The 16,415-nt window shown below is 44.8% G+C and overlaps 1 protein-coding gene across 1 annotated transcript in view; it reads right to left on the bottom strand.

Annotated features, from left to right (window-relative positions):
- NCOR1 (nuclear receptor corepressor 1) overlaps nucleotides 1-16,415 on the bottom strand; it is a 154,224-nt gene that overhangs the window by 72,252 nt on the left and 65,557 nt on the right. Inside the window, 2 exon segments of the mRNA XM_048518672.1 lie at nucleotides 7,126-7,340; nucleotides 10,643-10,773. Coding sequence (XP_048374629.1) covers nucleotides 7,126-7,340; nucleotides 10,643-10,773 — 346 coding nt within the window.

The following is a 16,415-nucleotide window of genomic DNA, read 5'->3' as shown; positions in this document are numbered from 1 at the left end:
ATGGCACTAAATTTATTTATTTATTTATTTATTTATTTATTTATTTATTTATTTATTTATTTATTTATTTATTTACATACATCTATTTGATTGATTGATTGATTGATTGATTGATTGATTGATTGATTGATTGCATTTTCACCCCGCCAAATCTCCTAGAGGACTCCGGGTGGCTTACAATAAAAGCATATAAAAACAATATAATACAATAAATATAAACATTAAAAGATTAATCAGAGAGGCATTGCGGGTCCCTTGGTCTCAAGAAAAGGCCTGTCATACCTACCTACCGGTACATTATCATTTCCTATTCTTTTTATTGGCACATGCATCGCTGTCAGAATGGCTAGCCATCAGAGGGGGTAATTTCTTCTCCCAGAACATGTGGTTTGGCTTGCTTGCTCGACTCATCTGGAATGGTTTACTCACAGCCACCTTCCAGCCACCTGGCTGCCTTCTGCTTTGGAGAATGCCATGCTCCAGGTTCCAGGTTATAGGGCCTGGGGAGTCTGTGCCTTGATTTGTGTCAATACACAGGCAGTAGATCTTTAGGTACCACTCTCCCCAACAGGGACTTAAAACCACTTACATCCTTCTGTCAGAGGGTACTTAATTTGTGGGGCCTCTTTGAGTTGCTGAATGCTAGCTTTCTTTCCCTCTCCTCCTCCGCTTGCAACTTTAGATAACAGTGGCATCTCTGGGCCCCTCTGTGAAAGGAAGGGTGGTCAGATGGCTCTATCTCTTTCTCAAGATCCAAGGAAAGAACTTTTGCTTTCCCATGCTTTTCCCGCTCTTACATTGCATGGCTAGGGGGCTGGAGGGGAGAGGAAACAAAGCTTGGGAAACTTGGGCATCGGATCAGAACTGGCTTTGCAAAAGCCAGGGGCTCAATGTTCATCCCAATAAAGACTTCTGTGTGAGAAAATCCAGAGCCTGTCATTGAATGAATCATAGACCTGACACCTTCTCATTTCCATTTGATCCTCACAAATGCGGGATCCTTACAACACACGGACTTACACCAAAATACATCAAAATAGCACACACACACCATTTCCCCTCTCTGCTGGGGTCCCATTTATATCGAATTGAATAATGGGATAGTAATAGCAGATGGGACCCACGTATTAAAGTAGAACGAAAACCTGTGAGAGTTCTTGCTGATTATTTTTTGCTTTTAAATGATATTTTGCATATGAGCTCTTAAAGTATTGTTGTTTTACCTATTGATTTATTGGTGACTGTAAACTGCCCTGGGCCTTCTAAGGAAGGGCAGGCAGTAAGTAAGTAAGTCAATCAATCTACCCTTGTACGGCAAGGTCATGTCGCCTACAGGATTTGTTCCAGCAACCGAAGGGTTTTCTGATTGCTGATGTTAAACAAAGCCTCTTTTGAGAAGAGAGAGAGCATGTATGTCCACATTCCCCTACCCCAACATTTTCCCTTCGGCTTTGGGTTAACTTCTGAGTTCAGAATTGCGCTGAACCATCTTTTCTACCTCCTGTCCTTTTGAAAGACTGCACACATACTTATTTACCACGCAGGTTACAAATGAGAGTTGACAGACCTGAGGCTATTGTGAAGAGGCAAACGTGTTTCTGAAACATCAAAGCCGCGCATGTGATCTCTCAACAGAAAGCACAGCCTCATTTTTGTTTTGCTTAAAAAAAAAAAAAAGTAGGACAGGCCTTGGACATAAAAGTAACTGTTCCTGCGTAATGGCATGGAAACCATTTCCAAACCTGGGGCTGCAACTGTCTCTCTGATTTCTGCATTTCTGTCCTTGGTTCTATAGCTCTTAAATACTGCGCTCAGGGCTGTATACAACCTGATCATCCTTAAAATAAATTTATATTGTCGAAGTGTGTAACAGGCTTCCCTCTGCGATACACCTCTGAAGATGCCAGCCACAGATGCAGGCGAAACGTTAGGAACAAGATCCACCACACCACGGCCACACAGCCCGGAAAACCCACCAGAACCAATTAAAATAAATTGATTCCCAGCAGGGAATTCCTAACTGACAGAAACACATTACTTCTATTCTCACTAATCCTTAGAACTGCCCTGTAAGGTAGGACACTGCTTGTCTCACAGGCTGCTCAAACAACCCAGTTTTAGGAACAGTGCGACTCTCTCCACCACCCCCCACCACCCCACCCCCAATTCATTTAAAGGTCTAAGTTAACCTTACAAATGATACATAATGCCAGTTTGGGAGTGAATGGCCTAAGTATGTAGAGGGAGATCCTAGAATCATAGAGTTGGGAGAGACCCCAAAGGCCAACAAGGCCAACTCCCTGCCATGCAGGAACACACAATCAAAGCGCCCTTGACAGATGGCTACCCAGTCTCTCTTTAAAAACCTCCAAAGGAGGAGACTCCACCACACCACAGCCTGACAGAAGCCAAACCACAAGATACAGGGAGACACAGTTACTGTGGAAAGAAGAACTTCATATATTGTGGGTAGCTTATTAGTATTGTATTAGCATTAGTGTTAGTATTATAGCTAATTTAACTTAGGTTGAATGGAATTAAGACTAGTAGCTGGTTGAGGTTGGAGATATTAGCCAGGCTTTTTTAGGCAGGCTGGTGGTGGAGTCATGGGGAGCACAAACCCTGAGGCTAGGGATCCCGGTGTTGATGGGGCCGGGGTAGATATTAGCGGTGGCGGTGTACATATGATAGAAGACACCGCGAGAAATAATCATGCTCGTGCCTTCTGACCTCCGACCTATCGAGAAAGCGATGGTGGTTGGGATCAGGAGGATATTTCTTAGTCTTTGGTGTTAATTCATGCCAGGCCCATCAATAATAAGACCATGGTGCCGGGTTTTCTTGGAGCCCAACTTGAATTGGACCAGCATGTCGCGAAAACCTGGATGTGAGGAGGTGAGACCGTGCAGCAGGCGTCGGCGCTGGAGTTTCAGCGTGCCTTCACGATCGCGAACTCAGGGCGAGTGGGGGGCATTGTTCATCCGTGAATCTATCCTTTAGAGACGCTCCGTCCGGTCACCCGGCATAGAGTGTGTTGGCCTGGAGTGGTTGGCACCGGAGGTGGCTGTTCTCCTGGTGTACCCGATTGCGCCCTGGCGCGCGAGGGCAACCTGCGGCTGCTGGAGGTGGTGGCGGACTGGTAAATGCGGTTCCCCAGGCTTATTGTCTTGGGGACTTCCAGCGTCAGGTCGGCCTTTGCTGCCTAATGTCTGACAACGCGGTTAGTGTCATCCATGGCTGACGCTAGGCCTCTCCTTGATAAATTCTGGCTACCATGAGGCTAGACTGCGCGCTGGATCTGGTCGCCGGTGGGAATTAACCTGGTAAAATCCTCTGATAGAGTGCCATGGTCGACCATTATGCCCTGAAGGTCGGGTGGACTGCCACCACCTGTCTGGCTGACGGGCACGATTTATGCCGCCACGGAGATATGGATCCACTTGGTTTCACGAATATGCAGGACCCTGAACCGCCCGGCTGCGGCTTCGATGAGCAGGTGGAGGATTGGAATTCCCGTCTCTCTGATGCCATCGATGTTATTGCCGGTACTCTTAAGCCCTGCTCGGCGGCTCCATGGTATACAGAACTCGCCATGAACGAGGGGCTTAGGCATTCGGCAGTGTGGAGGAGATCTGCGTGTGGCTTCTTGAACATCTTATGAGGCGTATGAAAGCCTGCTCGCCAACATAACTGTTTAGCATAGTCGATTCGTTGACCTCCCTAAGCGGAGAGATCCTCAAACTCTCAGTGAGCATTAGCTGTGAGGCATTTATGAGCTTTTGCGAATAAGATCCGCGTCGCTCATATGACGCTTCGTCCGCGCTTACTACGGTAGAATGGAGACTCGCGCATCTTGGTTAGCAATGCGAGCCCAGTTTTCCCTGCTCTTTCTCTGAAGCGCAGTTGACAAACCTTAGCTGCTGTTAGATACTACTACCTGTCCTCTGGATCGTGCCGTCCTGGCTTGTGAAAGCCTGCGGGCCGAGGAACTTCGACCCCATCTGTTGAGCATAATCAATGGTTCCCTTGAGCAAGGGGCGCCTTCGGATGGGTTGAAGGCAGTGGTCCACCCACTCTTAAAAGACCATCGTTAGATGGAGATCCTGGCCAATTACGCCCGTCTCCGATCGCTTCGTTTCTGGGGAAGTGGTAGAATGATCTGGAGCAGCTTCAAAGGTTTTCTGGATGGCGCTTCGGCTTTTGACGCCAGTCCGGCTTCCGTTGGGCATGGGGTGAGAGACTGTTCGTCGCCGTCACAGATACACTCGATATTCAGCTTGACGAGGCGGATGCGGCGCTGCTGGTGTTGTTAAGGTCACCGCGGCGTTTGGTGACCGACCTTACGGCCATACCAGCGCCTCCAGATGCGGGGGCACTGTCCTCAATGGATAGCCTCGTTCCTCGGGGCGGACTCAACAAGTGAATGCGAGGACCAGGCCTCCGGAAGTGCCGCTTCAATGCGGTGTACCCAGGGGCGTTACTGTCCCGCTGCTGGCTATATCTACATGGGTGACCCTTGCTCGGCTGGTGCGGGTTTGGCAGGCTGATTGCCATCAATGCGCTGATGACAGCAGCTCATTCTGTTGATGGAGGAGCAGCCGCGCCCTTCGCGGCTCTGTATCTGGAGGTTGCTGGTTGGTTCGCGACAGAGCGAGTTAAAAACTGAATCCCATGAAAGGCCGGAAGTCCTCTGGCACCGACGCTGAAGGCGAGTTCTTCCAGCCGCCGGTTTGGGAGAACCCACATTGGCGCCGACCCTCCGTCCACTTATAAAGGGGTCCACCTGGATTTGTCTCTCTCTATGGAGACGGGTGGCCCATACAACAGACTGCTCGTCAGGCCGGCCCCTTCACTCTCCCAAGCGGATCTGGCCTCTGTGATCCATTACAGCGGTCATCTCGAATTAGACTATTGTAACTTCGCTCTATCGCGGCGGGCCTTCCCGCTAGCGTTTGATCAGTTAAAACTGGTTCAGCATGCAGCGCTTGCTGACAGAGCAACGCCTGGGGTTTATCCAGCCTGTGCTGCGCCAACTGCATTGGCTTCCAGTAGGATTCGGATCATCTTCAAAGGTACTGGGTGTTGACCTTCAAGGCCATTCCACTGACCTGGGACCGTAAATATCTTAGAACCGCATCACCCCATATGTCCCCTACCGGCCTCTCCGATCAGCGGAGGCCAATTTTTAGTGTCCCTGGCCTTCGGTGAATTAGCATTAGCCTCCCGCGGTGTGGCCAGGATTCTGACCCCCTGGCCCGACCGCAATTAGGCAGCTCTTCCACCAGCTGTCGAGGAACCCTCTTGGCGGGACAGAGGTTCCATGGGGCCTGTAGGCCGAAACTGTTCGCCGGACGCTGGAGGAACCAGCAGCTAATAGTGCCCCTTTCTTCGGCCCACATGACAACTGGGCCACCTGTCATCAACAAGACTGTAATGCCTCCCTCTCTGGGGGGGGGGAGGGATTTTATTACTGGAATGCTGGACGCCACTTTAATTTAATTTGTTGAGTTTTATAATTGAAATAGGAATGAAAACTTTTTATCGCTGCCTTAAATTACTACTTATTTTATACTGTATTTTATATGTTGTGCACCGCCCAGAGCCCTTCGGGGATGGGGCGGTATATAAGTCCAATAAAATAATAATAATAATAATAATAATAATAATAATAATAATAATGTTATCCCCTCCCTCTGTTCCCTCAGCAGGGATGCCTCAATCTGTTTATGTTTAGGTATTGGAGTGTTTAGCAGGGGTGTCCAACTCCAGCCCTTCAGATGTTCATGACTACAATTCCCATCAGCACCTGCCAACATGGCAGATGGGAATCTTAGTCCATAAACACCCAGAGTGCCAGTGTTGAACACCTCTGGTGGGTAGCATCAATTTCACTGTATACTGTAATTTTAATTTTTGATATGTTGTGAAGCTGCTCTGAGCCTGCTACGGCAGGGAGAGTGGGGTAAAAATAACCGAGCCAGTGTGGTGGATTCTAATCTGGAGAGCCAGGTTTGATTCCCCACTCCTCCACCTGAGTGGCAGAGGCTTATCTGGTGAACCAGATGTGTTTCCACACTCCTACATCCCTGCTGGGTGACCTTGGGCTAATCACAGTTCTCTTGGAACTCTATCAGCCCCACCTACCTTGCAAGGTGTCTGCTGTGGGGAGAGGAAGGGAAAGGAGCTTGTAAGTCACCTTGAGTCTCCTTACAGGAGAGAAAGGTGGGGTATAAATCCAAACTCCTCCTCCTCCAATTAATAAATCTGCCCCCTTTTGCTTTCATGCACTGTTGTTTGGCCCCTTTTCATTGCTGGTTCTCCCAGCTCATTTTGTGGCATTTTAATCTCCTTTCTACACAAGCAGCACAAACAGTAGTATCACATTTAATTGCAATTATTTCTACCAACTTTTTAAAAGTAGTTGGGTTTCCAAATTAGCACACTGCAGCCACAAAGTTTGCCCCCACCCCCCTTCAGAAATCCCTTTGCTGAGTCAGGACATTCCAGTATGCCACAATAAACAAATAAAAAGACATGAGGAGGTTGGCTAATGTGTCTCTACAGAAGACACTGCTTTGGTTTTGAGCCCCTTCAATCAGCTTCCATTGATAGTGGGTAATTCTACATCTACTACATATCTATGCATAACTGCAGCATTGTGGTTGCTTTTTAACCACAGTTATTCACAAAAGGGGCAGACATCAAGATAAAAGCCCTTTCCCGAAGCCCTGCCCCTGGCAGAAAGAGGCCTCCTTAGTTTCCAGTTGATCCACCGCCCAGAGCCCTTCAGGGGTAGGCGATATAATAAACAAACAAACAATCCTGTAAAAACCCAACAACATTTTTCAACCAGAGGCAAGCAACTGGTCACACACACAAAGGCCTTTCTGCACATGCAGAATAATGCACTTTCAATCCAATTTCAATGCACTTTGCAGCTGGATTTCACTGTGCCAAATAGCAAAATCCACCTGCAAACAATTGTGAAAGTGGACTGAAAGTGCATTATTCTGCATGTGCGGAAGGGGCCAATGATTAGAAGACAATCAGCTTTGCGGCATGTGGAAGTAGCCATCACTGGATAACAGGCTCCTCTGCTGGGGACTGGCATGAAGTCTTACTCACAAGGTTCTGGAGGGGGCGGCAGCGAAGGTGGTGGTTCTTCGGTAGCAGCGGCTGCGGCATTTGCTGCAGCAGCTTCATTTGTCATTGATCTGGTGATCCGGCCTTTCCGGCGGCCTTGGCTATTGGCAGTCTTCCGTCCTCTCGGAGCAGTCTGCTCCCTTTCCTCAGGTTCCTCAGGGGCAGCTTCGATCTTGTCCTTTTCTTTAATGTTCTCCCTAGGAAGAAGAACACAGGGAGAAAAAATGCTGAGGAATTGAATAATATTCAGCCACGCCCCTAACCTAAACTCAAGGAGAACAGTATTGAGTACCCCTTCTTAAAATAAGAAAAAAACCGAGTCAGGGAAACCATTAAAAAACAAATGTGGGTGTAGGAAGTTTAGGATTCACAGCAGTCTGTATTGACAGTGATATTAATGACGAATGAAGATTATATGCAAACTCTTGAAATCAGCCAAAATTGGATTATTAAGTACACCAGAAGAGGTCTGCTGGATAAGATCGGCACTGTTCTGTGCTACAATCAACCAGTTGCCCTGGAAAGCTGAACTAACAGAGCCCGGAAATCAAGTACTTTCCCCGCTCCTACTTCCCAGTCTCAGCACTGGTATACAGATGTCTGCTGCCTCTATAGATGGAGGCTCCCTTCAGTTACCATGGCTAGTAGTCAATGATAGACCTCTCCCTCCACAAAGCTGCTTCACCCACTTATAAAGCCATCTCTGTTCAAGGCAAGACAGAAAAGGATGGGGGAGGTGTTCCACTGAACATCAAAGAAAGAACAGAATCAAATAAGTTCAAAAACATCACGGGAATTAACAGCAACAGAAGCAATATAGAATGAAATACTGTTACTTAGAAGTGTTTGTGTTACTTAAAAGTGTTTGCGATTAAACCCTTGAGGCAGATCTTGAGATGAAGGAGATAAGGGAGGTGGCTAACACAGATAATGTAATGATACTAGGTGACTACAACTACCCTCACATTGACTGGGTAAACATGTGCTCAAGTCACGTTGTAGAAATGAGATTCCTAGACAACATCAATGACTGTGCACTGGGTCATAGAGCCAACCTGAGCAGTAGTGACCTTGGTCTTGGTTCTGAGCAGTGCCAAGATCTTGTGAGAGATGCAGAGGCTGCTGTACCAACTGTAAACAGTGAACGCAATGCTATTAAATTCAGCATTCATATCAATGGAACGTTACCCCTAAAGTCCAAAACTGTAACAGTTGCTTTCAAAACAGGGGACTTTATAAAAATGAAGGGAATAGTTAAAAGGAGGCTGAAAGGGAAACACAAGAGTCAAACCCCAGAGGGTGCTGGGAAGCTATTTAAAACCACTCTGGCTGAAGTCCAAATGAATGCCTTCCACAGGTTAGGAAAGGCACTGCCAAGTCTAAACCAGAACGCCTACCTAGTTAACAACACAAGTCAAGGAAGCTATAAAAAGTAAAGAGGCTTTAAAAAAAAGTGAAAGACCTGCCCCCAAGAATTCAACAGGTGAGGACCACAGGCTCGGTCAAAAGGTAAAGGTAGTCCCCCTGCGCAAACACAGGGTCTTTATTGACCCATGAGGTGATGTCACATCAAAACATTTACTAGGCAGATTATGCTGATGGGATGTTTGCCACTGTCTTCCCCTGTTGTCTTCCCTTTAGCACCAGCAAGCTGTGTACTCATTTTATTGATATCAGAAGGATGGAAGGCTGAGTCAACCTTGAGCCGGCTACTAGAACCTGACTTCCATCGGGATTGGACTCAGGCTGTGAGCAGAGCTTTGATTGCACTAGTGCAGTTACCCTGTACCTCAGAGCTCCTGGCATTGGGTTCAGTCAATAAATAGACATGTAAAAGGAGAATCTGAGGAGCAAGTTGCTAAAAGGATCTACACAAACAGTAAAACATTTCTATAAATATATCTGGAGCTGGAAACTAGTCAGCCAGGCAGCTTGGCCTTTGGGTGGCCAAGAAGTAAAGGGATTGTTAGAGGAAATGGGGAGATGGCAGAGAAGCTCAATTATTTTTTTGTTTCTGTGTTCACAAAGGACAGTATGGGGGATGCACCCATGCCACTGCCACTATTTTCAGGAAGGGAGTCTGAAGAACTGATTAAAACTGAGGTGATGAGAGATGTAGCTCTAGACTTACTGCAGAAATTAAAAGCCAATAAGTTTCCATGTTCTGATGGCATATACCTGTGAGTTCTTAGGGACTTATATGTGACATAGCTGATCTACTAGCCCAGTGATGACAAACCTTTTTGAGATTGAGTGCCCAAACTGCAACCCAAACCCCACTTATTTATCGCGAAGTGCCAACCCTGTAATTTAACCTGAATGCTGAGGTTTTAGAAAAACCGTTTGGCTCCCTCTTCCTCCGCCCCACCCACTCGAGAAGGGGCCAGCCTGCTCTAGCCTCCAGCAGGTCCCGCACGCACTGCTCTGTGCCTCTCTAGCATCTCTGCCTCCTCTGCACCCCCCTCTCGGGCAGCAGCCACCCGGAGCACAGGCACCAGGCCCGCCAGCCGAGTCCTCCCTGCTCACCGCGGTGTGCGCACGTTGTGCTCAGTGGCCCAGGCCAGCCTAGATGTGTGTGGGGGGGGGGAGTGATTTTCCGCCCCCCACATGACAAACTCTGTGTATGCGTGCCCACAGAGAGGGCTCCAAGTGCCACCTCTGGCACCCGTGCCATAGGTTCGCCATCACTGTACTAGCCCAAATGTTACATTGATGTTTAAGAAGGGGTACAGAGAAATTTCAGGCCTGTCAGTTTAATGCCCGTTCCAGGCAAACTGGTAGAAACTGTAATCAAAGACAGAATTAGTATAAACACAGAGGAACAAAGTTGATTTTTGCTGGTGAAAAATCGACATTGCTCCTACAAAGAGAAGTCCTGCCTCGCCAACCAGAAGAACTGATTGGCCACTCTGTGAGACAGGATGCTGGGCTAGATGGGCCACGGGTCTTCTTATGTTCTTAACTTGGAACAGGAAGACCCAGGTTCAAATTCTAACTTTGCCACAAAGTTTGCTGTGTGATTTCGATCTCTCAATCAAGCCTACTAGCCTGACTCTTCTCTTTGCCGGCAATCTGCGCTCCTTGTAAGAAATCACTTGCACTTGCAGCCCTGAAGAGGAGGACAGCCAGTGAATCTGTCTTGGACAGGCACAGCCTGGCTTCCTGTTCAAAGTTATTTCTGGATGTATTCCTTGCACCTGGCACAACACATCCCTGGACGTAGGCCACTGAAGATTCATGATGCTGTAAAGGGATTTCCCCTTATGTACATGTGACTAGGAATGGCTCGTTACTAAGAAATCTCCAATGAGCGAAGAGTCTACATGCAGTTTTTTTTTTTTTCTGGAGAAAAATCGTAAATTACAAATTTGTTACAACTGTAAAACAAAACCAGAGGACAGACTGTTATCTGTAAAATACCAGTCTCTACTCTGGTTTATTGGAAGCAAACATGAGAGGAACTACAAACACGGCTGAAGAAAATGACCAGAACACCCACCTGGATTCTTCTTTTTCATCTTTTTCGTCTTCATCTCTCTTTTCCTCCTCCTTTTTCTCAGCTTTTTCAGCCTTCTCCTCCTCTATTTTTTCTTCAACTTTTTCCTCTTGGGAAGGACGGGTAATCTGTTGCTGAAACGAAATCATTACAAATTACACAATAGGGATAGCGACCAGGGGAAAAATCACAAGGTTTCAGGGAAGAATCCAGGCGGGACCTTTTCTGCGCTTCCTCCCAAAAATCGGCAAGAAAGCATAACAAAAAAATGTCGGCGTGTGGTAAGGAGACAGACTGCCCCATGAAATCCATGTGTTCTTGTTGATCCACGTGGGGCGACAAGCAAATGTTGTCACAAAATAGCCACAAGTCCATTTGTGGCAAAACAGACATTCTGGAAGAACTAACAAAACCAATGCTTCTGGGTTACAAAAGTTGCCTTGTACCAACAAGGCTTCTGGCATCTAGTTCCAAAAAGAGCCACTGAAACTGAGGATTATCATATCACGGAAGACCAGTGAGAGTTTAGCTAAACAATTCTGAAAATGGTTGTTTGCCTGCCGGGGTGTAACCAGAGGTGGGAGCCAGCAGGTTCTCACCAGTTCCCGAGAGTGGGTTACTAATTATTTGTGTGTGCCGAGAGGGGGTTACTAATTGGGTCCGCTCTTCCATCTCCATGCCCTCGCCTCCCCAAGAGGCATACTGCCTTTGAATGTTAAAGTTCCATATAGCAATTGTGACTAATAATGTAACTCCCTGAACAGGGTTAATCCCTTTCAGGTACTGCAATTCATGGATTCTCAGCCTTTTGTACCTTTTATCTCACCAGTCTCTATCAAAGAACCTGTGTGTTTCACCATTGCTGTGTTCAGATTTGTGACTTGGGGCATTTTCTATAATGTGATGATGATTTAGAAATGACCTGGTGCAAAAAAATTTGGGGGGGTCGTGGTGGGGTGGCTGCCCATGGGGGGGCATCCAATTCAGGTTCTGCCCAGGGCTCAGGTTTGCCGAGGTACGCCTCTGCCCCCTTTGCTGAAGGGGGGCTGGAGAGGGAACCTGTTACTAAAATTTTTGGATCCCACCACTGGGTGTAATGGATTTTATTATTTATGTGGGATTTTTTAAAAACTTCAAATGCTATTTATTAGCAACAAGCAATAAAGCACGTTGTGTGACAAAACACAACAGGCGCTAGAAAACTGAGTCATCGCCAATACGCCTTGCACACACTGGGGCCACTTGCGTGCCTGTGTAGCTCTTTAAAAAGCGAGTCGTCGCCAATACGACTTGCCTTTTATATATATATATAAATAGATAAATATAAACAACCACACTAATAACACATTATTAAAAACATGAATAAAACCATTAATAGGCATATTTATATCATGGGCACTTATGTATTCACATCATATAGAATTTTAGTGCTTGATGAAACTTTTAAAATACTCTAGATTTGACTATTTAATAAACCAGGATAGAGTTGTTTTTCAAAGGCTGTTTTTTGTAGATTTGCCACTTAGATTTTCCAGTGAAGGGAAAGGGTAGCCATCTATCTGTGAAATAAAATGTACAAAATCTATTGCAGATAACTTTGAGCTAGGAGGAGATTTAGTCCAAGATCCCAGGCTTTAAGATACCATTTCTTAAAACTGAAAGTATTTTTTACTTTTTCCAAAATGCTCTGATCAGAAATTTTGCAATTGCCAGTACCAAAAACATTGCAAGAATCTCCAGTGTTATTTTAGATATTGTTTTATGATCACACATTTTTAGAAAGACTCTCAACATTTTTCATGGGATCTTATGACCTGTAATGTTTAGTATCTGAATTATTACTTTTCCCAGAATGGTATATCTTGGGGCAATACCACCAACAATGTACAGAAGAACTAACACTGTCATAGTCTTCCCAACACAAACTGGGGCTACACACCATCCAATACCACTGCAGCAAAGCATGTGTTGGTTAACAGGAAGCATGCAATGCTCTACCCCCCCCTCCCCCTCCCAGGTTAAGTAGGGAACATTTTCATGGGAATTCTTTTCTGATTATGCAGATAAAGTACACTCTGGCCCCTTCCGCACACGCAAAATAATGCGTTTTCAAACCACTTTCACAACTGTTTGCAAGTGGACTTTGCCATTCCGCACAGCTTCAAAGAGCACTGAAAGCAGTTTGAAAGTGCATTATTCTGCATGTGCGGAATGAGTCTCTTATACGGCAAAGCCAGCAAAGTCTTATTTGTTTTCTGTTGACTAAACACTAACAATTTAATATTATTGTTATTTGCAAAGTGAAGTTTATTTTCCTCTGTGTAAAAAAGTCATTATTATTAGTGTCATCCTGGTCAAATTATTACTGGGATCATAGAGTTAATAAATGGTTGTTGTGGGTTTTCCAGGCTGTATGGCCAGGCTGTATGGTAGATCTTGTTCCTCAAGTTTCGCCTGCATCTGTGGCTGGCATCTTCAGAGGCGTATCACAGAGGGAAGTCTGTTACACTTCCCTGTGCGATACACCTCTGAAGATGCCACCCACAGCTGCAGGCGAAATGTTAGGAACAAGATCTACCAGACCACGGCCAAACAGCCCAGAAAACCCACAACCACCAGTTGAATCCGACCGTGAAAGCCTTTGACAATGCAATAATAGATGGTGTTTGTTTTCTTTTGATGGATAAACCGTGATTTATTATTCTGTTGTCATCTGCCATTTCAAAACCGTGATAAACAGTGTGGGGGCAGCTTTTATTCTCTGTTTACAGATTATCACTGTTTAACTGGTCTTTCTTCCAGTAAGAGACTCAAGATGGTTATAAGGTTAATTAAAAACATCGTAATGGCACACCTTGGCTTCAAAGACAGACAGAAAGAACAGTCTTGAAACTGAATTTATTACCAATCCATTCAAGCACCTTTTTGGCCTTGCAAAATCTCAAAGAGATTAATCAAATGAGGGTCTTCTTGATAAATTAAGGAAAGCTGTTCTATAAAGTAGAAGTCACTACAGGAAGTTATGGGCAGTAGCTGCCTTCACCTCTCAACAAAATAGTTTCAACAAGCCTTGATGTATAAAGCAACTTACCGCAAGTTACCAGGCAAGTAGCTACTTGCAACTCTGAGGGTAGATGAACTAGATAATTTATTTACTTATTTCATTTACTTGACTTTTACACTGCCCTTCTCAGTAGAGACCCTCTGGGTGACTTTCATTGTTCTCTTCTCCATGTTAACCTTACAACAAACCTGTGAGGTAGGTTAGTTGAAAGTGTGACGTGGGTCCAAGGTCACTCAGCAAGCTTCCTTGACGAAGTGGGGATTAGAGGTTTCCTAGATCCTAGTCCCATGGTGGTGAACCTATGGCACTCCAAATGTTCATGGACGACAATTCCTATCAGCCCCTGCCAGCATGGCCAATCAGGAATTGTAGTTCATGAACTGATGGGAATTGTAGTTCATAGGAGATGGGAGTTGTAGTTCATGAACACCTGGAGTGCCATAGGTTCGCCACCACTGTAACGTTTGAACCGCTCCACTCTTGATTTCATGAGAAAAGGACAGCAAAAAGCCTTAATCCATGGCTTTAATTCCTCCTCAATGCTAAGAAAACACAGACTTCAAACAGGTTTTAATCAGCATCAGCATTTAAGCAGCCCAAGGAACTATACTTGCATGAAGAAGGCTAGCTAGACTGTCCAACAAGGAATTCTCAGTAACCTCACCAAACTACAATTCCCAGGATTCTTATGGGGAGGAACAAATGACAGAAGTTTCTGTTATAAAACAGGTACAGCTGAGCAAGTTACACAAAACAGATGAGGTACACCGCTGTGGGAAGTGTGCGTGCACAGAAGTGTTACGTCACTTTCCAGAAGATGTTCTCAGTGTCAAAAAGTAGCCCCAGTCAACAATCTTTGGTGACCCTCTACCCGTTACTGAAGATGGTCCCAAGGAGGACTTCCACTCCCCCTACGCACAAAAGAAACAAACATACACCAAATATCACACACTGCTTTTAAACATCTTCTCAACGTCACTGTGTGGGCTGTGACTGGCTGCTGTTTTTCAAAACAAACTTTGCTGCAGATAACAGAGCCTGCCCAAACCCCTGATCTGAAATTTTGGTCAGCTCAGACTAAAACACAGCAATGTTGAGGCTGCCATGTTGGAAAGCTCTGTTAACACACAATTGCTTCTTTAAAAGATAACACCACAAAAGAAAACTGATTGACATGGCTAAGGTTCAAATTTGTGTTGTATAGTAGATCTCCATCCAGTTGCTTTCTCTTGACCTAACCTATCTTGTTAAACCACTGTGTGTGTTGGGGGTGGGGGCGGTATAGGAGGGTGATTCAAAATGTGAATGGCTGGGGAGGGACCAAATAGAGAAGTTCTGGAGAAAACCATTTCTGTTTTTGTCCTGAGAATTTCCCCCTGATCTTAATGCTGTAAAGAAATTATGGGACAGCATACAAAGCCTTCTTGTAAAGCATTTTCTCTTTTGCAGTAGAGTCACTCAAATGAGCATTAAAAACGTAAGTAATAATTTACAGTACTAAATGGTATATTTATATATACTGTAGACATCTACCACATATTTTCAAAAACACTTGAATTTGACAGGTCTGGGCAACATCTGATCTGAAGTTGTATGCATTATTTATTTACTTACTTATTCAATATACCGCCCACCCCTGAACTATTTGAGAGTTCAATATTTTCAGTGTACTTATCTAAAATATAGTACTGTGGCCGGGTGAGTGTTTATCCAAATATACTTTGGGCTTTTTTTTGCTACAAATCTTATTTTATAATTTCAACTTTTATTTTTCCCTGCCTCTCAGGTGACAGCAGTGTACATGTGATAAGGTAGCAAAAGACACAGCTATTCCCAGCTCTCTCAAGTTTGACTTGTTGATAGCTAAGGCTTTAACATGCATGTTCGGTGAATGTGCCTAATAATTCTATTCTGCGTGCTAAGTTATTGTTTACTTATTCAATTTTTATATTTTTACATTGCCCTTCCCTTCTGGCTTAATGATATATTTTTGTTAAAACAATAAAATTAGGTTTGGTAGGAAAGTAAATGTTCCACGTATTTCAATTTCCCTTCCAAAAATCCTCCCCCAAATAAGCACATTTTCCTAAGGTATCAACATTTCTATAAATTTTACATCTTTAGGAGTAACATAATCTAACTACATTGTCCTAAGCTCATCGCAGGAAGACTGGGATAGAAAAGATGAACTGTTTGACAAAGCCAGAATTTATTTTATTTATTTTTTAAAACGACAATGTATCCAATAATGCCCTTGTTTATTGAAAATATCTAGTTGCCTCTCCTCCTGTGGAGTTCGAGGTGGCTTACAGTATAAATTACATATTTAAAATACAGCACACATAAATATGTAACATCTAAATTTTAAAATCACAATTTAGGAGAGCTTTATTAATGTTACATACAGTCCTAAATAAAACAGTCTTTCCAGGCTGACCATAGTTCTTAGCTCCTGATGACAACCTCAGTTACTTGAAGTCAGCTGTCCAATTCTAAAATACCCAAGAGATATTTAGAAAGGCAGGCAGGGCATGGAAGCAGAGTCAAGGGGTGGGGGTGGTGGCTATATCAGCCACATAAAGACCCTGCAAAGTGCTCCCCCCGCCAAATTTATTTAGAATAATCTAAAGAATGCCAACACTAATATAGCCATGCTTTGCTCCCAGACGAGCTAGGGAATATGCAATATACATCCATTTGGTTTAGGCAACG

Source organism: Sphaerodactylus townsendi, linkage group LG16 (assembly GCF_021028975.2).
Source record: "Sphaerodactylus townsendi isolate TG3544 linkage group LG16, MPM_Stown_v2.3, whole genome shotgun sequence".
NCBI lineage: Eukaryota > Metazoa > Chordata > Lepidosauria > Squamata > Sphaerodactylidae > Sphaerodactylus > Sphaerodactylus townsendi.
Note: the sequence above shows the minus strand (reverse complement) of the source record. Positions and strands in the feature narration are given on the sequence as shown.